General features: G+C 40.7%; 1 protein-coding gene across 1 annotated transcript in view; it reads right to left on the bottom strand.

Annotated features, from left to right (window-relative positions):
- The window catches only part of LOC136879362 (E3 ubiquitin-protein ligase TTC3), a 349,380-nt gene that overhangs the window by 314,915 nt on the left and 12,992 nt on the right, over nucleotides 1-21,473 (bottom strand). The window contains exons 3-5 of the mRNA XM_068229092.1: nucleotides 12,074-12,215; nucleotides 373-440; nucleotides 212-286 (exon numbers count right to left, since the gene is read on the bottom strand). Coding sequence (XP_068085193.1) covers nucleotides 212-286; nucleotides 373-440; nucleotides 12,074-12,215 — 285 coding nt within the window. The remainder of the gene's footprint in view (nucleotides 1-211; nucleotides 287-372; nucleotides 441-12,073; nucleotides 12,216-21,473) is intronic.

Raw genomic sequence — 21,473 nt, 5'->3', positions numbered from 1 at the left:
CAGCTGCAGCCAGAATTAAGGTACAGCCAGAGCATTTGCCTGGTGTGAAAATGGAAAACCATCTTCATCACTGCTGATGGTAGGATTCAAATCCATCACCTCCCAAATGTAAGCTCATAACAACATGGCATATACCATGTAACCAACTCGCTCGTAGGGTTCTGATGACCCTAGTCATCCGGTTAAGGGATATTATTACAAAATTACTCACATCAGCATTGTTACTGGGACTACTTGAAGCCATACGAGTGTTGGAGATCGATCTGCTGCGATCCTTCTTACTTCCCTTCAAGAGAATACAAGAAACATGTTCATCAGAGAAATGTAATAGAAATCTACTATCACAACTAAAATAACCATAGAAGTACGTACCTTAGCTTTTCCCTCCTTGTTGCCACTGGTTTTATCGTCAGTTTTCTCAGGAAATCCGTTGGCGAGATCTGCAGCAAACCAAACAGAGAAGTTACATTATCTTTACTTCATACAGATAAAAGAGATTTATTTCACCACCACCACCACTGCAAGTTACAGATCCCAATTGTCAGTGCACTTCACAACTGCAACAAGATTGTACAGTGGCAATTCTACATGCACTACATTCCAAATATTGTACTTATTTGCATAACGTACACATCCAAATTTTCACCCAAACATTCTGGAGGAAAAAAATCCCCTTAATGTAAACATTTAATTTTCAACAAATTAAAATGTCTGCCATCTTAAAATTGGATGGATTACAGTATGCATAAAACTAGTAAATGGAGATCAAAGATTGCACTCTCAAGTCATGTTGACCACACAGTACAGTTTCTGAGAAGGATAGCAATTATCTCCATAGCATGTGTGTTAAGGGGATCACAGGGTGCAGCATTTTTAGAGAGAGAGAGAGAGAGAGAGAGAGTGCGTGCGTGTGTGTAACATTTGCTGGCGATGACGACAAATGAAGTAAGTAATACCAATATAAATGGTCCGTTATTGGACATTATAAATTTTCCAGCTAACTCATTCCTGGTTGCCAACGTTTCTCTCCCGTGTGCTAGGCTGGGCTCATCAGTTGGTACCTAGCACACCTACCAAGATGCTGGCTAGTAAATGCTGGCAACCAGGAATTTATAATGTCCAATAACGGACCATTTATATTGGTATTATAAATTTACTCATTCGGAACAAATATTTCAGATGTCCTATGGGAATCAACATCTGTATCAAATGAAGGAAGTGCATAAAACCAATCTGGATTGATAACCAAAAACTTCCCTTTTTTGATAACCAAAATGGGAACACTATTAAAAGAATATACAGTAGAAGTCCGTTATAGCGAGAATTCATAACAGCGAATAATTTACTCGCTATAAAGGGTTGTCGTTATATCCGATTTTTGTATAAAAGTTGGAAAAACCCATTCACATTAAAATTAGATATAAAACAGCAATCAGTTTGTTCAAAACTTGAGTTTCCGCAGATGATATCCACACTATAGCTGACTTGTTATTTTTTTAAATCCGATACTACGTGAAAGTGTATGTTTAATTTCATTCTGAAAAAATATAGTACCGTATTTCTCCGAATCAAAGACGAACCCCACTTTTTCCTTCAAAATATTTAAATCAGACTTAAAAAGTATTTTGTAAAATCATATGAATGCCTTTGTTGTACAGTAGGCCTAGGCATTTCAGACTATTCTTAGACGCCGAACATTGGCTTTCGTCATGCCGTAATTTTTTTTACGGCTGCACAATTATTCTTTATTTCTGCGGGTGTTACCACTAACTTGTAATTGGCATAATAATACCGAAGAGAACCCGTTGAAAATTTGCCGGCAATACGACGATCCATCAGGAAATTATTCTTGCTGTCTATAAAACTGTTACTCAGCGTCAGATATAACCGGTTACCGCTCCACACACGTCTTGCTTGCCGCCTAGTGATGTATAGGCCTAATCGCAGACGTTGAAAGTCAACAAACGAGTATATTGCGCCATGGTATTATTTTTTTTGCTAGTTGCTTTACGTTGCACCGACACAGATAGGTCTTATTGCGGCGATGGGACAGGGAAGGGCTAGGAGTGGGAAGGAAGCGGCCGTGGCCTTAATTAAGGTACAGCCCCAGCATTTGCCTGGTGTGAAAACGGGAAACCACGGAAAACCATTTTCAGAGCTGCTGACAGTGGGGTTCGAACCTACTATCTCCCAAATACTGGATACTGGCCGCACTTAAGCCACGGTATGGCCATTCCGTCCTCGCGTTTTACGTGCACATACCTCACAATTTCATCTTAGACTTCTTTAAAGCGTCCTTATTGTGGACTACTGAATGCATTTTTTGTACAGTATGCATTTTTTTAGCTCTTTGGCTTCACGCTAAAGCCAAATATTTGGCTTTATTTAGGCCTATGCCGTATTTTCTTGCGGCTGCACAATTACTTTACATTTCCGAGTGTTTAATAACCATTAACTTAAAATTGGCTTCACATCGACGAGAACCCGTTGAAAATTTGCCGGCAATACCTTTTCCACGTATCTTTACAATACGACTATCCATCACGAAAATATTCCTGCCATCTATAAAATTTAATTTTCCTAAGCATCAAGTACAATAGACGCGTTATATAACTCTGCCACTGAGTAGCCGACCTGTCTAAGAATTCGAAGGTTCGCATGTTTTGATGCCATTCTGCAGATTTGAGAAATGTTTTTGTAGAGGCTAATAGAACATCATTCTCTCTTCACTATTTCCCGAGATCCAGTGACGTTACACACAGGCACTGTACATCAGGTTGTCGCGGCTAGCGATGTATAATAAAGCAGCGGTCGTTTAAAGTTTTATGTGTGCGTGCGCGGGTGAAAAGAAGCAGCGTAGTAACCGCGGTAGTTGCCAGTGGTATCCATTAACTTACTGTTAGGCCGCGAATGCAAGACAATCGAGTTTTTGCATGAGATTCTGACAGAGAAAAAAACGTCGTCTTGGATTCAGAGAAATACGGTATCACTCCAGAGGTTTCTGTGGCAAACACTTAAGTTTTCTTCTTCAAACGGCGTCACTTAACCTAACCGTATATGTATCGTGAAACACAGTTGAAACACATGTAGAGAAATGGAAACCACCTCACTAAAAAAAAAAAAAATTACATGTAAATAGCCTTTCCGAAATTTAACTAGACGCAAGAAGATATGAACTATCCTCTGAAATCAGTGATGTACTGTGCCATATCTTGAGGTGTATCACATTCTTACTTAATTTCCGTATGTAACATTAAGAGATCGTTTAGCTGCCTCTGTGGATCCGTGGTAGAGTGTCGGCCTCCGGATCCCAAGATAGTGGGTTCAAAACCGACAGAGGTAGTCGGATTTTTGAATGGCGGAAAAAAGTCTGTTCGATACTCCACGTCGTACGATGTCGGCATGTAAAAGACCTCTGGTGATACGTTTGGTATTTACCCAACAAAATTAATTAAATCTCAGCCTTAGACGCCCAAGAGAGGTCCAAGTGAGCCTAGAGTAAAACGGAACGTCGAAATTGACAAGCAGACAGCCAGATGGCGTCAAATCGAAATGTCTGCACACGGTAGCTGAGGCCATACGATTATTATTATTTATTAGAGATCATTTACCTCAGTCTTTATTTTTAACGAGTTAACAACTGCTATCGGCCACGCTATTTACACATTTATTACGAAAACGTGTTATCCTCTTTCATTTCGAAAATTTTTTTAGAGAATAACAGTCGACGGGTAGTACTAATCGACTCCAACATCACCTTCAAATGTCGACGAGAGAGATCGCAAATGCACACAGTGAGAAAACTATACCGTACCGAAGATGATCGATCGCAATTTGAACAAACGTTTCAGTTTTCTTATTCAAACAGCATCACCTACCCTAACTTATCTGTATTATACGTATGATGAAAACACACTTCAAGCGCCAATAGAGAAATGATAACCTTCTCGCTATAAATGTTCATAATAGCTTTTCCGTAATTTATCCAGACGCGAGAAAATATAAACTAACCTCTGAAATCAATTATGCACTCTACCATATCTCGAGGTGTATCCCATTCTTACTAAATTGCAGTATTTAGCCTTAAAATCAAGTGGTTTTTTAGTCAGACTATACTTTTAACGAGTTAACAACCGTTATCGGACACATTATTTACGCATTTATTACGAAACTGACCTCTTACATTTCGAATTTTCTTTACAGAACAGCAGTCGACGGGTATTACTAATCGACTCTGACATCGCCTTCGAATGTCGACGAAAAAACTCGCTAGTGGACATAGGGAGGAAACGATACCGAAAGTAATCGATCTCATGCAATATAATCTCTGGGGTGCATAAATATCAGGAACGGAAAAAATCTTGCGCGCTTAATCACTCGTAATAACGGATGCGTCAGTAATAGGTCTCTCGCTGTAACCGAAGGACGACACACAGTTTAATATAGGAATTTTGAAGGGACAGAAATATATTGTTGCTATAACCGAGTTCTCGTTATATGCCGTACTCGCTATTATGGACTCCTACTGTATTTATATAAACCTCGATCAAAAATCCAATCCCATCCATAATCATAATTAAATCCAAGAAAAAACAAACATCCCGGTTGACATAATCGAGAAAGATCTCAAGCAAAGCTCAATTAAATCTGTCACAACACGCATTACGGGTCCATTCCCCCACACTTTCACTCACTCTCCCTTCCCTCGCCCGCCGTCTCCCCCACCCAATGCAACATCGGAACAGTAGTCAGCAAGTGTGGAGGTCAACACCGAGCCAACCTGAACTATACGAGCACAGGACTGGAGGAAAGAGGAGACAAGTAATATTTTTGAGACTCTTCACATTATCTTTTACTTCTATTTCAGCTTTCGTTTTCATACTCTGCTTTTTGTTTCCACTTTTAGATTTTTTCAAAACTTCACTCTGTTTCCAGAAGCATGACAAATAGAACATCTAACTGCCTTCACAATTTGTTAAGTATCTCCTACAGCCAACCAATTTTATATTAAATACGGTTGGATCCATACTTACAACTAAATTTGTCCAAGTTTGAATCTATGTACATTTTTAACACAGATTTCCATTGTATTTGTTGAGTGTATTTTAAAATTGAAGTTATGTACATTTCAAACACAGGCTTCCATTGCATTTCTTGATTGTATTTTATCTCGAATTTTTTTATGTATTAATGTTTTTGTTATATGGCCTCCTTTATGTTATTTTAGCTGATGGTGACCTCTAGGCTAGGTCAAAACATGTCCTATGTAGCTTATTAAACAGACATTTATTAAATGGCAAACGTGTAATGAACAGGTGGACTTTATATAATTAAATTCTTTTAGAATTTTATCTTAGACATTTGACCAGTAGGCTACAACATTTAACAAGCTGAGACCGGTACACCCAACGTCATCTTAAGCATAGTAAATAAACTGCAAAAACACAGTTATATGAGCAACGACAACTTCACTGAAGGCTAAAATTTAATTTAATGGTCTATCATTATGTGCGATTGGGAGCAGACAGTGATGCTGTGGCTTTTTACTTCAAGCACTGTGAAAATATTAATTGCAATTTTATAACATCCAGACCATTGTGTTCAGACCAATTAGTTGAAACAAGTTACCACGTGCCCTTAAAACAATGACTGTTCTACATGCCGAGATAATAGATGTAAAACGCTACATAGGGAACATGTTTTGACCAGCTCACTTGAACTTCATCACAACAAAAGGCGGAATTAACTTCAATCGTAGATTTCTTTTTCTAAACTGCAAATCTTACTGATGAACAAGTAAGAGATGCATCCACTGTGTTCCCGGTCTGCGAGTCATCCTTTGCTTTGTCGCACATCGTCGAGAAGGCCATTGTAAGCAAGATCACATCCCCATGCTGAGCTGTATAGCGCCACGCATTTACAATAGTCATGTTACTAATACGGTGTTGTGAACAAACACACAAAAGTAACCAGCAACACGGTCATATGTAATGTTGCCTGTGTTGTTGAACTTTATCTCACTAATTATTTTTAACTTATTTACAAACATACAAACAACAAAAGAAGATTGAAAGTGTACACAGAGGCTATTTATTAGCACATATCCCATTTGTAATTTACCAACACTTTCACTTGCAGGGGTGTAGATTGTTTACATTTAAAAAACTTAGCATAAAAAAATACATTATAAATGTACAACACGACGCCATTAAAAACCACTGTTTATGAACATTTACTCGAAATCACAAGTAAAGTGGTTAGTTTCACTTTTGTCTATGTCCATGTCACACTCTGAATCATTCCAGTTTCCATCAGTCTATATATCATCATCTGTGCTGTCAAAGGTTGCAAGATCAATGTTAAACCATCAGAATCACAGCATAGCAAGATCGGTTTTATTTCGGGATGGACACTATGCACCTGTTTCGGCACAATGTGCCGGTGCACAGTCATGTCCAGTTGTTCCGAAACATTCTCAAGCGAAACAGATTCAGTGACTCGCTATCCCGTCAGAAGCACCACTATGCACTGCCCTTCACCCTCCGACTACTAGCTGACTTTACATGTTACAAATTATTGATTACTAGCTGACTGTCGAGTGCCAATACAGGCAGTGTGCCGCCACGTGCTGGAGTGTTTCATGTTCCGTCATATCCTCTTTATTCTGTGAGTTCCGCTGCACCGGCAACTGGCCTTTGGTACATACGAATAACTTAATGTGTTCTGTTTTGTAGGAGTGGTTTCATTGAAGCCTAGTAATATATACCATACGAAAGATGGTAAACTATGCATAATGTCGCACCGGAGTCCTGTTTAGGACTTTTTTTACTAGAATAAAACGTGACACAGTGAAATGAAATTTATATTCTATTTTGTCTGCAAAGGGATATTCAACCAGAACAATGATGAGACATTTCGAACTTAAGCATCCCACAATTTTTATTTTTGTGTTCTGCTTGTATAGTTGTATTTTTTAATCTCCTGTTCTGCTTGTATATAGTGTTTGACTTTTTTATCTTTGTGCTTTGCTTGTACAGGTTAATTTTTATTATCCTGCTCTGTTTGTATACAGTGTACGTATATAAGAGTACTGACGAATGTTTCTTCAACTGTGCAAGTAGGTTCTATATTTTTAATTGGTGAAAATAACATTGTGACATTTGTAAACACATCTACTGCCAGTATAATTGTGACAGGTGTATTTCAGAATGAATGAAAACATTCTCATCCTAAAAACAACATTTAGACACGAATTTTTTGGGTGCGTATTTCAAAGTTCAGAATGTTTTTTCGCACACGGTGCAGTTGTATCTTGGCCCTAATTACTCACAATACAGGTCGATATGTTCAACTGTTGAAAATATCCTGGATTAGTTACTTTTAAACACCTGTACTGCCATTGTAAATGTGTTATGTGCATTTCATATTGACCGAAAAAATCATGACCTAAAACAGCCTTTAAATGTGATAATTGGGCACGAATTTCAGTGTTCCAACTGTTCCTTCACGTTTCGTGCAGCTTTATGCTGGCCGTAACTACATACAGCACGTCCGGTACAGGTTCTTTCCTGCTGACACGGAGCATGTCATGTTGCTTCACAAAGTTCTCCCTACCGCGCAGTTACAGTCCCGTGGCAGTTACAGTCCCGTGTGCCGGTACACTGTACCAAAACACTCTACCTCAAGCTCCCTAAAGTTTTGGAACAACTGACTGTTCCGGTCTGCCCAAACCCAGTTTCATTAGTTCGGAGCATGATTTACAACATCTACAAGGTGACTTCCAAAGCTGTCTAGCACAAGTGAGGTCAGCTTTCGGAGCAGAACATCAGGTCTTCATTGCCACACAGAACATATCCAGTTGCACATCATATTCTCATCCATCTAGCCTTTCACCCAAGCACATACGTTAGATGGATACCAGTTGGTTATGATACGTTCTTCGGTAATATTTTGAGTTTAAATATACTGTACAGAGGTAGCCTATGGCCATAAGCAGTAATGGCCAACTAACAGTACAACGTAACTTTTTGTTGCTGGCAATTTTAATTAGAACGCTTGCTGCTCCCTTCTCAGAAACAGTATTGTTCCTTGACATGTCAAAATACACAGGGGTTTGGTCAGCATTGCCGATCTACAAGAGGAGATTAGAGTTCTGCTGCCTTAACATGATCACAAAACTTGTGAAACTCTGAATAAGAGCAGTCCTTAGGCAGTTTTTCACATAAAAAAGTTTTCCATCACACTGACGGGTTATTATGCCGCATAAACAGTCACCCGCCGGCGATTTGCCTTGAATAAGTTTACAGGAATATTGTGGGGTTGTGCAATTTCCTGTACTTTTAATTGTAACATTTCATGGGAAACACTACTACCTTAATACCACATCTCTCTCATCCATTCCAGTAATGCTTCCCTAACACCAAGGTACATGGTCTGTTTTGGACCACGAAATTAAGGCGTGGATGAACTAGTGTTCTTTAATTTCACTTGCTGCTTTCCCCCAATTCCTCACTTGCTCTTCGTGAACAGAAATCTCACAGCTCACTGCTCTGTAATAATTTTCTTCCACGAATATCACCACTTTTAGCTTGAATGAAGCCGTACAACTTAACTTTCCACATTAAACATATTTACTAAAAAGCTCCACAATGGCCGAGTTCAGATTGTGCACAGCAGTGGCCCCTCCCGTTTGTTAATGCAGATGTGCATTCTTGCGACAAGCCCACGAATTGGATGTGTGGCTCTTAATCAATGCAAAAACTTATGCGAATCATTTTCATTTCCCCTTGTCCAGCTCCTGCCAGGTCAGGGTGTTGATGGCACTTCTCCACCGTTGCCTCTTTCCACCACTCCTCTTCAGTAATTGTATTCCACTGGGCGAGTTGGCCGTGCGCGTAGAGGCACGCGGCTGTGATGTTGCATCCAGGAGATAGTAGGTTCGAATCCCACTATCGGCAGCCCTGAAAATGGTTTTCCATGGTTTCCCATTTTCACACCAGGCAAATGCTGGGGCTGTACCTTAATTAAGGCCACGGCCGCTTCCTTCCAACTCCTAGGCCTTTCCTATCCCATCGTTGCCATAAGACCTATCTGTGTCGGTGCGACGTAAAGCCCCTAGCAAAAAAAACAAAAACAAAAGTAATTGTATTCCAGTCCGGTCTTATACTGTTCTTGACAGAGTCCATCCATCTTGCTCTGGGCCTCCCTCTTTCTCTCTATCTTAGTCTCCAACACTTGTTGTGGTATCCTTCCATCCTCCATCTTCATAACATGTCCAAACCATCTCAATCTATTCTTCTCCATCCTATTACTCAGTTTTTCTACCCCTATCTCTTTTCTGACTGCAACATTTCTTACTCTGTCTCTCCTTGTCTTCCTTACCATACTCCTCAGGACCTTCATCACACTGGCCTGAATTTTACCCTTATTTCTTGCTGTCAAAGTCCATGTCTCTGATGCATACGTTTATATAGGGGTATAGTACATCTTGTATTTATTATCTCATAGGAACTTCTCTGTTCCACACCAAGTTCCTTACATTCTGGTAGAACGTATTTCCCATTTGTACCCTTCTGCTGATCCTATCCAGCCTTACATCTTGCATTATTTCACTTCCCAAATATTTGAAGTATTCAACAACCTCAAGGTTTTGTCCCCTGATACTAACAACTCCTTCTATTACTCCTCTTGTCCTCACCAATGTTTTGCCCTTCTCCAGACTGATTTTCATACCATATTTCTCAATATTGTCATTTAAAGCCTCTAGTTGGATTTGTACATCTGTACAGTTGGCTCCTCAGATCACCATGTCAACCGCAAACAAAATTTTCATATCCTCTCCAAATCTTGTCTTTGTTTCCGTTAGAATTTCATCCGTAACCATTATAAACATAAGTGGAGACAATACACTTTCCTGTCTTAGTCCAGTTGGTTTCTAAACCGATCTGTTCTCCCCACTGGAGTATGGACAAAACTGAAACAATTCTTATACATTGCCTCTACTAGTTCCATTGACTGCCTTCCACATCTCCCCCCCCCCCCCCCCCATGGTTTCCTCACACCTTTTCTCTATTAACACTATTGAATGCCTTCTCTAGATCAAGGAATACGATCACTAGATCTCTTCCATATTCCCACTGTTTATCCATCAGTAATCTCATGGTAAATATAGGGTCTATCATTGACATGCCCTGTCGAAATCCATACTGCTCTTCTTCTCAATTTCTTTCCACCCTTCCTCTCCTCCTCCTTTCTATTATTCTCTCCAATATTTTGGCTACTTGTGATAACAGTGTAAAGCACCGATAATTGTCACATACCTTCCTGTCACCTTTCTTAAGTATTGGTATTATTACACCTTTTCACCAATCATCAGGTACTTGATTTTTCCTCTATATACAACTAATGTAGAGCAATAGGTCCTGCTGCCTTTATCATTTCCACACACATTTCATCCATCCCAGCTGCTTTTCCTGTTTTCATTTGTTCAACAGCTATTGCAATATCGCCCTCTATATCTGGATAATCCTCATTTTACACTACACTATCTTCTGCTTCTCCTCTTGATCTGTTATTACATTTCCACTCTCTTCCTTCACTTGTTCTGTGTAGATTTTTTCTTATTTTCTCTTACTTTTTATCAATCCAAACAACATCCTTTTCTAACTCTTGTATGAATCTCTCCCAACATTTCTTCTTTTCCTCATTTACCACTTTTTTTTACACTATTAATTTCCTGATGTCCGACTCGTTGGCTGAATGGTCAGTGCACTGGCCTTCGGTTCAGAGTGTCCCGGGTTCAATTCCCGGCTGGGTCGAGGATTTTAACCTTAATTGGTTACTTCCAATGGCTCGGAGGCTGGGTGTTTGTGCTGTCTCCAACATCCCTGCAATCACCCGGCTAGAGATAGCCACACGAAATTATTATTATTTCCTGATAACTTTTCCCGAGCAGAACACGGATATATCCAGAGCCGATCTGTCATCCACGAGTTGAGAACGGATATATCCGGGTATAGTTCTGATTCAAAACTGGAGCCAATTTTCCTATAGTAATTAATGCTATAGGCTCAGAAGATGGCAGCACCATGCCGACAACAGGTTTAATAGTTAACACATCGAAGATGGTTTTCCGTGGTTTCCCATTGTCACACCAGGCAAATGCTGAGGCTGTACCTTAATTAAGGCCATGGCCGCTTCGTTCCCATTCCTAAGCCTTTCTTGTCCCATTGTCGCCATAAGACCTATGTGTGTCCGTGCAACGTAAAGCAAAGAAAAAAAAAAAAGAAGTTAACATATCCCCGCTAGACCTCTGCGACTTCACAAATATTTGCAGCCAGCTCTTGATTCAGATGCACGCACGTCATAATTTGTAGGCGTTGCAGTGTGTTAGGTTTTCTGATAAGTCAAAGTTGTAGGAGAGATCGGCGACTGTTCCTGGTGCCACTTGTAGTAAGTGGCTGAATTGTTGTTATCCCCCTTCACACATTTTATCTTGAACAGAGGCTACATCAAACTGTCACCCGATAATATCGTGTTTATGGTCTAGAATGATGTCCATTGCCCAATAGATGCTACTGACCAACACTTTGCCACAGACATAAAGCACTGCTGTGGATGATTTGGCATCTTAGTAGTCACCAGGAGCTTCCAAAATTTATCTCCACCTCATCCCAGTCATGTTGATTAGAACGCTAAAATTGCCATCACTCTGGAGGTTGAATCTCAGGTACAAAACCAGGTTGACTTTCTATCTCAGTTCTATGCTATCAAGTCTTATAGAACGAGCAGCTATGCGCCATTTCCATTTACCCAGTTTCTATTGTTTAGTCAAAGACCAAACTGAAAAAATCAACCATTCCAGACCTGTTCCAAACTGCTCTGTGTAAAATACTCAGTAAATGGTTGACTAAAGTGTAATCAAGCACATGGGAAGAAATTTCCCTCATTGACAACGGCAATAACAACTAGGTCTTAATATTACTAATAGATGGGGAGATATAACAGGAGAATAGGGCACAGTGAAAAATCATTGCACAGCAGAATCATCCTGTTAAACAAGATGTATACAAACCCGGTTTCGCTTTCCTCAGCTGATCAAGGAGAGCACGGAGCTCCTCGGAACCCGGGCACACACTCAGTCCCTTGCGCACATATGTGAGGGCTCTGTCCGGCTTGTTCAGATTGTAGGCTGCCTTAGCTGCTCTGTAGTAGCCCTGGAAGTAATAAATGCATTACAAGTCAACAGGCTCAACACAAATAGTCCTTTAATTTGTCAACATTATCTATATAATCTCAATTTTAAATCAATGAATTGTGGGTCACGTAAATACAACTATGTAATTTCAGTAAGAATGAACTACACATCACATTCTGGTGCAAGAAGATGTGCACATGACTATGTCAAGAGTAGGCAACAAGCACGGTACAGTTCTTTATTCAAGGTCAAGCTATACAGAATTCTTTCTACATGTCAACTGTTTCCTTGAATGACTAAAATTAACACAGTGTCTGCAGAGCAAACTAATCACTTGAAAGCCTAGGGTCTGGAACCTACCTGGCTAATGAATCACCCTTCCGTTAATGTGTTATTGGAATTTTAAGTCTCAGCATTTTTGTAAGAATAATGTAATTATGAAAAATAAAATAGATTGATTCAAGAAAATAACGTTGTATAGGATCTGTGTGCTAATGAAAGAAATTCACCGCAGCACCATAAGTGGCGAACATTGCAAGTTAATGCGATCGTTGTGCACATATCTGCTGTCGTTTCACCGCGTGTTGACATGGCCAACTAAAGGTCGATTCATACATCTCCGGGACATGACGGCACTTTCCGTGACATGGCGGCGTCTTACGTGAAAATAAAATATCGCCACCGTGTAAACGAAGGGATGAGTTCCAACACTTCCTTTGACGTCATTCGCCGTGACCTTCAGTGCATCTCCGTGATCCGTGCCGGCAATACGTATTCGCTCACCAACGATATTTTCTTTGTTTTCACGAAAAAATCGGCAATAGCTGAGCACGCTCTATCTTCGGGTCATGATGTCATGTTCCAAGATGCTCGAGCTCTTACACACACTAGACACTACAGGTCCAGGATTATACAGGAAGCTGTGGAAATACATAGATATCCTGACAATTTCAACAGGGACACTGGCTATCAATTAAGTAATACCTGGTTGCCAGCCATTAAGAATTTACGTAGCTAGTTCCCTTCACTGTCCCTTCACTATTGTTATTTTGTCTCGGTGTTTTCCAAATTCATACGTTCCTCATTGCCACGTTTCATTCCAGGCTTGTGTCAATGTCATGCACCTGTCAGTGCCGTATGTAACGCACCTGTCAATGTCGTATGTTACACACACATGTTATGTGACCCTCTTAGACTGATTCTGATGGTTCGGTCAACTTCTGCTTCAAATGCTAGCACTGTGCCACATCCGGGGAACCATCTGGTGATGAATGAACGTACCATTTCTACTTCATAATGTCTAAATTTCAAAAGTTGATTGTTTAAGAAGCCTTTCTCGTAGACAGCGGAGATTTTCTTCTGATGACGCAGAGGACAGTTCTCTGCGAAACGTAAAAAGTTTCACCTTATTTTCTTGACACGGCTTAAGCCCAAAAGCCTGTACAGTATCATGTCTGTAAGTCTGGGCCATGAAAGCATCAATGGCAACATTAGACATGCTGATGATACACTGATCTTTTGTTACAGCATTGAGGGTCTTCAACCAATTACATCAGACAATATCAACACAACAGCTGAAGAATTTGATCTCTATAATAATGTAAATAAAGCCATATTTATGGTATTCAATCCCCAAAAAATCAAAGGTCTTCCCGTCTAATTTGTTCAGAGTGAGGCAGCTACAAGAACTATGAGTATGGGAAAGATTTAGTGATGGCCTACATGGACATAGAGAAGGCGTATGACAGTGCCCGTAGAAACAAGCTCTGGGAAACTATGAGAGTAAAAGCAATAAATAAGCAAATAGTGATAAGGGTGAAAAATAGGTATGATGGAAGCAAAAGCTGTGCTACAGTCGGAACCAAAAGAACTAGATGGTTTAAGTTAACAAATAGTGTACAGTTAAGTGCAGGAACAGCTAAATGGGAGGAAGTTGTATCATCTTCTGGAATGAAGTTCTCAGCCCAAAAGAGTAAAGTGTTGGTAACGTCACGAAAGAAGAAGAACTGAGGGTATAATGGCATGGCATTAGGTGGGGAGCAGTTGAAAAGAGCTGAAAGCTTTTAATACCTGGGAAGTGTAATAGAAGAAAATGGAGGAAACAGGATGGAAATCAATGAGAGGAAGGTGTGCAAATGGATTTTTTAAGAGTGTGAGAGGACTGAAATGGAAAAGGGATGTACCACAGAAATGTAAAGAAATTATCTACAAGACTTATTATGTGCCAATTTTGACATATGCATACCTGCCAAATTTCAAAAAGAGAAGTCCGGAAAATCCTAAAGCGGAAAATTTTTTACTACACGTGCGTGTCGCAATGTCTTGCGGCATAAGGATAAAGGACAGCAAGTGGGGAGATTATAAACAATACAAATACAAGTCAAATATATGTTATGATCACCCCTGAAATTAAAAACTTATACAAAGTTACATCTTGATGAGTGCTCATCTGTTTCCATGTAACACTGGAAACACTTTCCGTGATCGTATGATCGTATAAAACAAGGAAATTAAGCAGAATATGCCTCGCTAAAAGACTGATAATATCATTTCTTAGTTGAACTCATTACGAACACCACTAAAGACACTAAATCGCTTACAAATTCGTCACACAATTCCACGAGTTTCAGAACTACCGCCAAGGTTATACTCACACCCACACACAAACAAACCTTTCACAGCTCCTAAGAAGTTTGACGCAGTTACTAAAGTTTTTATACATAAATTCACAGCCTGCTACTTTTCACGGACTTCTTTTCTTCAAAATCACTGCCTGCTACTTGTTTGGGAACATCTCAGTGAATGAAGTAGCAGTTGAGGTCAAACAGGTGAGACAAAAGCATGGTGATAATCGATAATGTCATTATCGATACATTTACCAGCCAAATTTCAAACACTGCATCTCTTATTACCAGCTACTATCGAAAGTCAAACAAATCCGATTTGACCGCAGAAAGTGAAACCAAGCGCAGATATTCAAAATCCGTACAATAACGTTGTTCATCCGTACAACAGTAAAACACACTCAAAATCCGTACATTTTACAAAAAACTGGAATTACTGGCAGGTATGCATATGGATCAAAAACGTGGGTGAGGAAGGAGATGGATGAAAGTAGAATACAAGCAGCGGAAATTAAGTTTCAAAGGTAGGTTTAACAAGAATGGACAGAGTAAGAAATGAGAGAGTTCGGGAAATGGCAAATGAGGTACCCCTACAGGAAAAGATAGAAAAATCAAGGCTGCAATGGTATGGACATGTTAACAGAATGGGAGAAGAGAGGCTACCAAGAAAATGTTATACATGGAGTTGAAGGGAAGGAAAGCTAGAGGAAGACTGAGGGACAGATGGCTGAAAAGTGTAAAGAAGAGCATCGAGACAAGAGGAGGGAACTGGACAACAGTGACAGAAGAAAAGTGGTGAATGGGCAGAAAACGATGGAGAGGCTTATGTTCCAAGTAGACCTGGCCTGTGGTTGGAACCTGTTCCAGATGATGATGATGATGATGATGATTACTGAGAGCCTAGAACCCACACATAGAAATAAGAAGTCATATGCAGTATACAAAAAGGATGTTATCCTTCAAGATGTGTGCGTTCTTTTTTAAGAAGGAAGCCATTCTTTTTCAGTTATTGAAACTTTTAAGTTTTCAATTCTGCTGAAGCACGAAATGTAACAACTGTAAAAGAACACATTAATACCAGAATTATATGTTTTACTTGCAAGAACATCCCAAACTTCACTAAATCACTTTTAAAAATGTGTATAAATGTAGGTACAATATTGTTTACATTACGGAAACTTGATAATGACAGAATGGTATCAAAAAGTGTGACATGTTATATGAATGCTGAAGTGTATTACTGACACCTGAATAGATCTGAGAAAGTTTTCTATACTTGACTAGTGGAAGAGTCAAGTTTTTATGGATTGGTTATAAGCAAAGTAAACAGGAGAGAGGATACAAAATTTGTAAGGACAGATACAGGACAAATTTTGACACAGAGAGACGATGCTCTCTAGCGAATGGAAGAGTATTTTGCTGGATTACGTATTAGCAAATTCAAAGAACTGAAAGAAGAAGAAATGGTGGAAGAAAACCAAAATGAAGGTAAACAATGTTGGAAATATAAGAAGCTATAAAGAAGATGGCTGACAAAGCATCAGGAGTGAACGAGGTGGCTACAGAGACGATAAAGGCAGGAGAACCAGTAACAGATTATTTCAAGTGATATGGAAGAAAAATGAAGCAGCAGAAGATTGCAGGAAGGGTCTGATAATACCAGTATTCAAGAAGGGTGAAAAAATGTAGCAACCATAGGGGAATTACCTTCAGTTCACATGTAGCAAAGATCCTTGAGAGAATAGAGGGAAGAGTGAGGATGAAAATAGAAAAGGAGGAAGAGCAATATGGATTTAGAAGAGACAAATCAAGTTTCGATCTAATTTTTGCGTTAAGGAATATGATGGAGAAAAGATGGGAATTCAGGAAGGATTTAGTGATGACATTTATACATACTGGGAAGGAATATGTCAGTGTCCCATGGCAACTGGTCTGGGATGCATTGATAAAAGAATAGACAGAGCAGAAGTACAAATGATCAGAGCCATGTATGAAAAGTATGTACGTATTGTGAAGACTAAGATAGGATAAACAAACTGCACTGCTTCAATGAAGAAACAGGACTTCTACTCTTCATCACAGTCTTGGATGAAATCCACAAGAGGGTACAACAAGAAATGAGTTGCAAAGAGACAAACGATATAGTAATATGAAGAGAAGATGAAATGGAAATACAAGAACAAGTTACTGTACAGAACTGGGAGATAGAGGAATATGGAATGAAAATAAGTGTGGAGAAGTGTAAGACAACAATGATGACAAGAGGTAATAGAGAATGAAGAGGGAATATTGAAGCAAATGAAAGATCATCAGAAGTTGTGAAAAGCTTCAAACTTGTTGAAGATGAGAAAATAAAGAAATTGGAAAGAGAATTCAACCAGCCAATGGGTTTTACCCAAGTGTGAGGTATAGTGTGACCGGGATGTCCCAGAGAAATGCAAGATAATTCTGTACGCAATTTTTGACATACGCAGCAGGAACATTGACAAGTACAAAAGATGACAAAAGGAGAATCCAAGCAGCTGAGATGAAATTCTTTAGAGGAATAATTGGGAAGACACAAAGGGATAAAATCAGAAACATAGAAATTAGAGAAAGAATGGGATTCCTCAAACTGCAAGGCAAGATAGAGACCAGTAAGCTCAAATGGTATGGATACATGATGAGAATGGAAGAGGGTCGAGTTCTAAAGCAAGTACTGGTATTTACAGAGAAAATAATACGAGGAAGACAACACGAAGGCCCAGGAAAAGGTAGATGGATACAGTGAAGAAGAGTATACAGAACAGATGAGTAAAAGTAGAAGAAATACTGGAGGAAGGAAGAGAGCGGTTGAGTGAGAGAAAACTGAAGGTCCTCGATTCGCAATCCGATCCAGAAGACTGGAAATGGGAAATGAAGAAGGAGTCAAGTTTTATGAGTCTCCGCAAATAGCCCTAATGTTTTCTATTGGATTAATGTCAGGGAAGTTCCTGGCCACTCTAAGACAAATATTGTTCTCACACAAAAAATGTCTCAGTTTCTTTGTAGTACGGTAAGCAGTCAAATTTTACTGACAAATTCCATCGCCATCAGGAAACCTCTTCCGCAGCTCATAACAACCCTCCTTTCCAATATTTGGACATACTGGTTAGATTTCATCATCTCATCGACTTGTACTAAGGGCTCCTTCTTCATGCGTGAAACATCATCTTCACAGGGTGTTTTATGGTCTGTTATAAATGTGCTAAAGTTGTTGGCTCATTCTTCACTCGGTGCATGTACTGAATCTGTTGCTCCTATACTTCAAAGTGACTCACCACTGGAAAGAACTTTCTTCCAGTGTTCCCCTCTCCAAACCTGATGACTACACGCCCACAAGAGATGTTTCCTGCACATTTCTCCTGTTAAAAGGCCTTTCTTTACAGATTTGTGGGTTTTCCCTCCAACTGCTAGAAGTCTATGAGAGAAACGCACAGATTCACTCCTGTGCCCCCAATTCATGAGCGAAGTCCACAGAAGTGAGCCTAGGGTTTGATCTGCTTCTTCTGACAAGGAAACGTTCATCAGTTTGAGTCATTTTCTTTTTCCTGCCATAGTTTCACTTTTCTTTGGTGAAACAGAGGCAGTCTGTGTGTACCGCTAAATAAGTTACTTGTTGATTCCGGTCAGGTCAGGATCATCCTGCTACCATATGTGACTACCTGTGACTGTCTGGCCGAGGGTCAAGCAGCCATTAGCAAACTTGACATCCAAAGGGAGAACCAATGACTATGAGTCCTCCATTTGGAGTCCAGGTGAAGCCTTTGTGCAGGAAATGATGCATAAATTCACCAGAAAGGAGAACTTGGTCATTAGTTGGCAAAAGTGAACCCCAGTCCCAACAGAAGATAAAACAGAAGAACTTTCTCCTGTCAGCAATGTCTATACTCCAGGGAAGGGGTTGCATAAGGTGTCTGAACGCCTGAGGAGCGACCTAAAGTAACACCTGGCAGTAGGTATAAAATGCCTCTAGGAGGAGGCAACCCCTCTGTAATAACAGCCTAAATATGAATATGGTGCATGTAAACTTGCCTCGGAAAAGGTTAGGGCATACCCTGCAAGCAACGTGCAGTTTCTTGGATGCTTGGGGGGGGGGGGGGGGGGAACTATGAAAAATGGGCAACCAGTAGCCAACATCATGACTGTGGGCATAATCAACTTTATGACCTTTTCAAGCACACCCCCAATGGAGGTGAACTGCATGTACCATCTCAACCACATACCAGCCCTCTTAAATTTCTGGCAGTACCGGGAATCAAACCCGGGACCCCCGAGGAAGGCAGCCAATAACACAAACCGTTACGCTACGGAGGCAGACATATCACCAATAATGTACATACATAATGAACCAGGAACATTGGTCTAACATCCGTATTTGAAGTTCTAAAAAAATATGCGCTGCACCCAAGGAGAGCCGACTGCTGCTAGCGAACATGGTGTGAGGTCGCTGATGACCAGTCAAGGACAAACTACGTCACTTTGAACATTCCATTCCTTCTATGATTAATAACTAGCTTAATAAAAATGGTACAATCACTTTAACTACATCACCATGTAGCCAGTATTAGAACCTGCATAACCAACAACTTTTATGAAAATCTGTGAAGAATTAATGGAGTGATCGCAGGTTGAAGTGATAGCTGAATTCCGTGAGACATACAGCAGATTCAGGAGGAGGAGAGTCCCACAGGACAATTACTACTCAATCAACGCTAGAAACTGTTGGATCTAAGAATAAGTAATATGTTGCATACTGGTGCAAACCACTGGGAATTTTTTTAAAGGAAATCTACTCCTGATTAATTCACGTGGAACTGTATATTCGAAACATTCACATTTCCCTTTCATAAATTGCATTTCACATCAATAAGCAGTTATAAAGAACCAAACATACACTGCTGTTTGTAGAAAGTGAAACACTCGGAAGCAATGGTCTGAAACACGCCAAAATCAGACAACGTGTAGAACAGTAGAACCATAATAAGTGTTTTAAATTGCAGAGAGATGGCGTGCACATAGGCCCAGCAGTGTCCTTCTGTGTGTGACCGACCAGGGCAGTGTTATGCAACACTCAGTCAGTGTGGAGTCGTCATACAAAGTTGAAACGTGTACCTAAGTGCCATTATGCCTTGCCGACATCACAGGAGGGAATATCAGCATGTGAGTGCGTTCGAACGGGGCAGAATGATAGGACTCCGGGAGATGGGTCTGTCGTTCCGTAACACTGCGGCTCGTACAGGGTACGCTGCTTCAACAGTGAGGCATATGTGGAACCAGTGGAAAGAAGAGGACCATACACAGCGCCGACAGGGTACTGGACGGCACAGTGTGACCACAGTGCGAGATGACTGCCATCTTGTCCGCAACGGACAGAACAGCTTTCTCCACGGTGTTGGCTTGACGTTGGAGCACTGCAACGGGTGTGGGGATGTCAGCATCGACGGTTTGATGCCGTCTTCTGGTGGCAGGCATGCCTTTTTTTTTTGCTTTACGTCACACTCACACAGATAGGTCTTATGGTGATGATGGGATAGGAAAGGCCTAGGAGTTGAAAGGAAGCGGCCGTGGCCTTAATTATGGTACAGCCTCGGCATTTGCCTGGTGTGAAAATGGAAAACCACGGAAAACCATCTTCAAGACTGCCGACAGTGGGACTCGAACCCACTATCTCCCGATTACTGGATACTGGCCGCACTTAAGCGGCTGCAGCTATCAAGCTCGGTACGCATGCCATTGTGCCGGCTTCCATTGACCAGCAACCACCAACGCCGTAGACTGCAATGGGCACATGAACACCGACACTGACGTGCTGAGTGGCAAAATGTAGTGTTTTCGGACGAGTCCTGCTTCAACTTGTCCTACAGCGATGGCCGCATATGCGTTAAGACGCTGCCGTGGTGAACGCCATTGGGCAGACTGTATTGTTGAGCGGCATAGCGGACAAACGTCAAGTGTGATGGCTTGGGGCGCAATTGCCTATAACATGGGATCTCGCCTCCTACGTCTTGAGGGCAATCTGAACAGTTACCGCTACATCAGGGAGGTTATACAACCCGAGGCACTGCCCCTCCTGCAGGCCGTTCCAGACGCCATATTCCAGCAGGACAATGCCCGGCCACACGTGGCGAGGAATGTACAAGCCTTCTCTTAAGAACGACGGATACCACTGCTTCCCTGGCCTGCCCATTCGCCGGGTATGTCACCCATTGAACATGTCTGGGATGTGGTCGATCCGCACCTTGTTCGTTCAGGTCCTCCTGAAGCCACTGTTGATGATTTATGGACGTGCCTACAAACCGCATGGCAGAGTATTCCCCAGCAGCATATTCAGACGCTCTTTGATTCCATGCTACGAAGTCTAGCGGCCCTGATTACAGCGCGTGGTGGCATTATGCCGTACTGAATTTCCAGTCACCGTGCATGTACAGTTCTGTAATTGTGATCATTTATGTCTTGTCATGTCCCTAATCTATACATATAAAATAAGAGTTTTGTCTGTACATTGCTCAGAATTTGAAAAGAATGGTATTTCTGTATCGGTCATGTCCATAGTAACAAGAAAATGTACTTTTTACTTTTCCGTAATTTCTGTCTGTCTGTATGTACACGCATCACGAGAAAATGGCTGAAGA

This window comes from Anabrus simplex, chromosome 8, assembly GCF_040414725.1.
Source record: "Anabrus simplex isolate iqAnaSimp1 chromosome 8, ASM4041472v1, whole genome shotgun sequence".
Lineage (NCBI taxonomy): Eukaryota > Metazoa > Arthropoda > Insecta > Orthoptera > Tettigoniidae > Anabrus > Anabrus simplex.
Note: the sequence above shows the minus strand (reverse complement) of the source record. Positions and strands in the feature narration are given on the sequence as shown.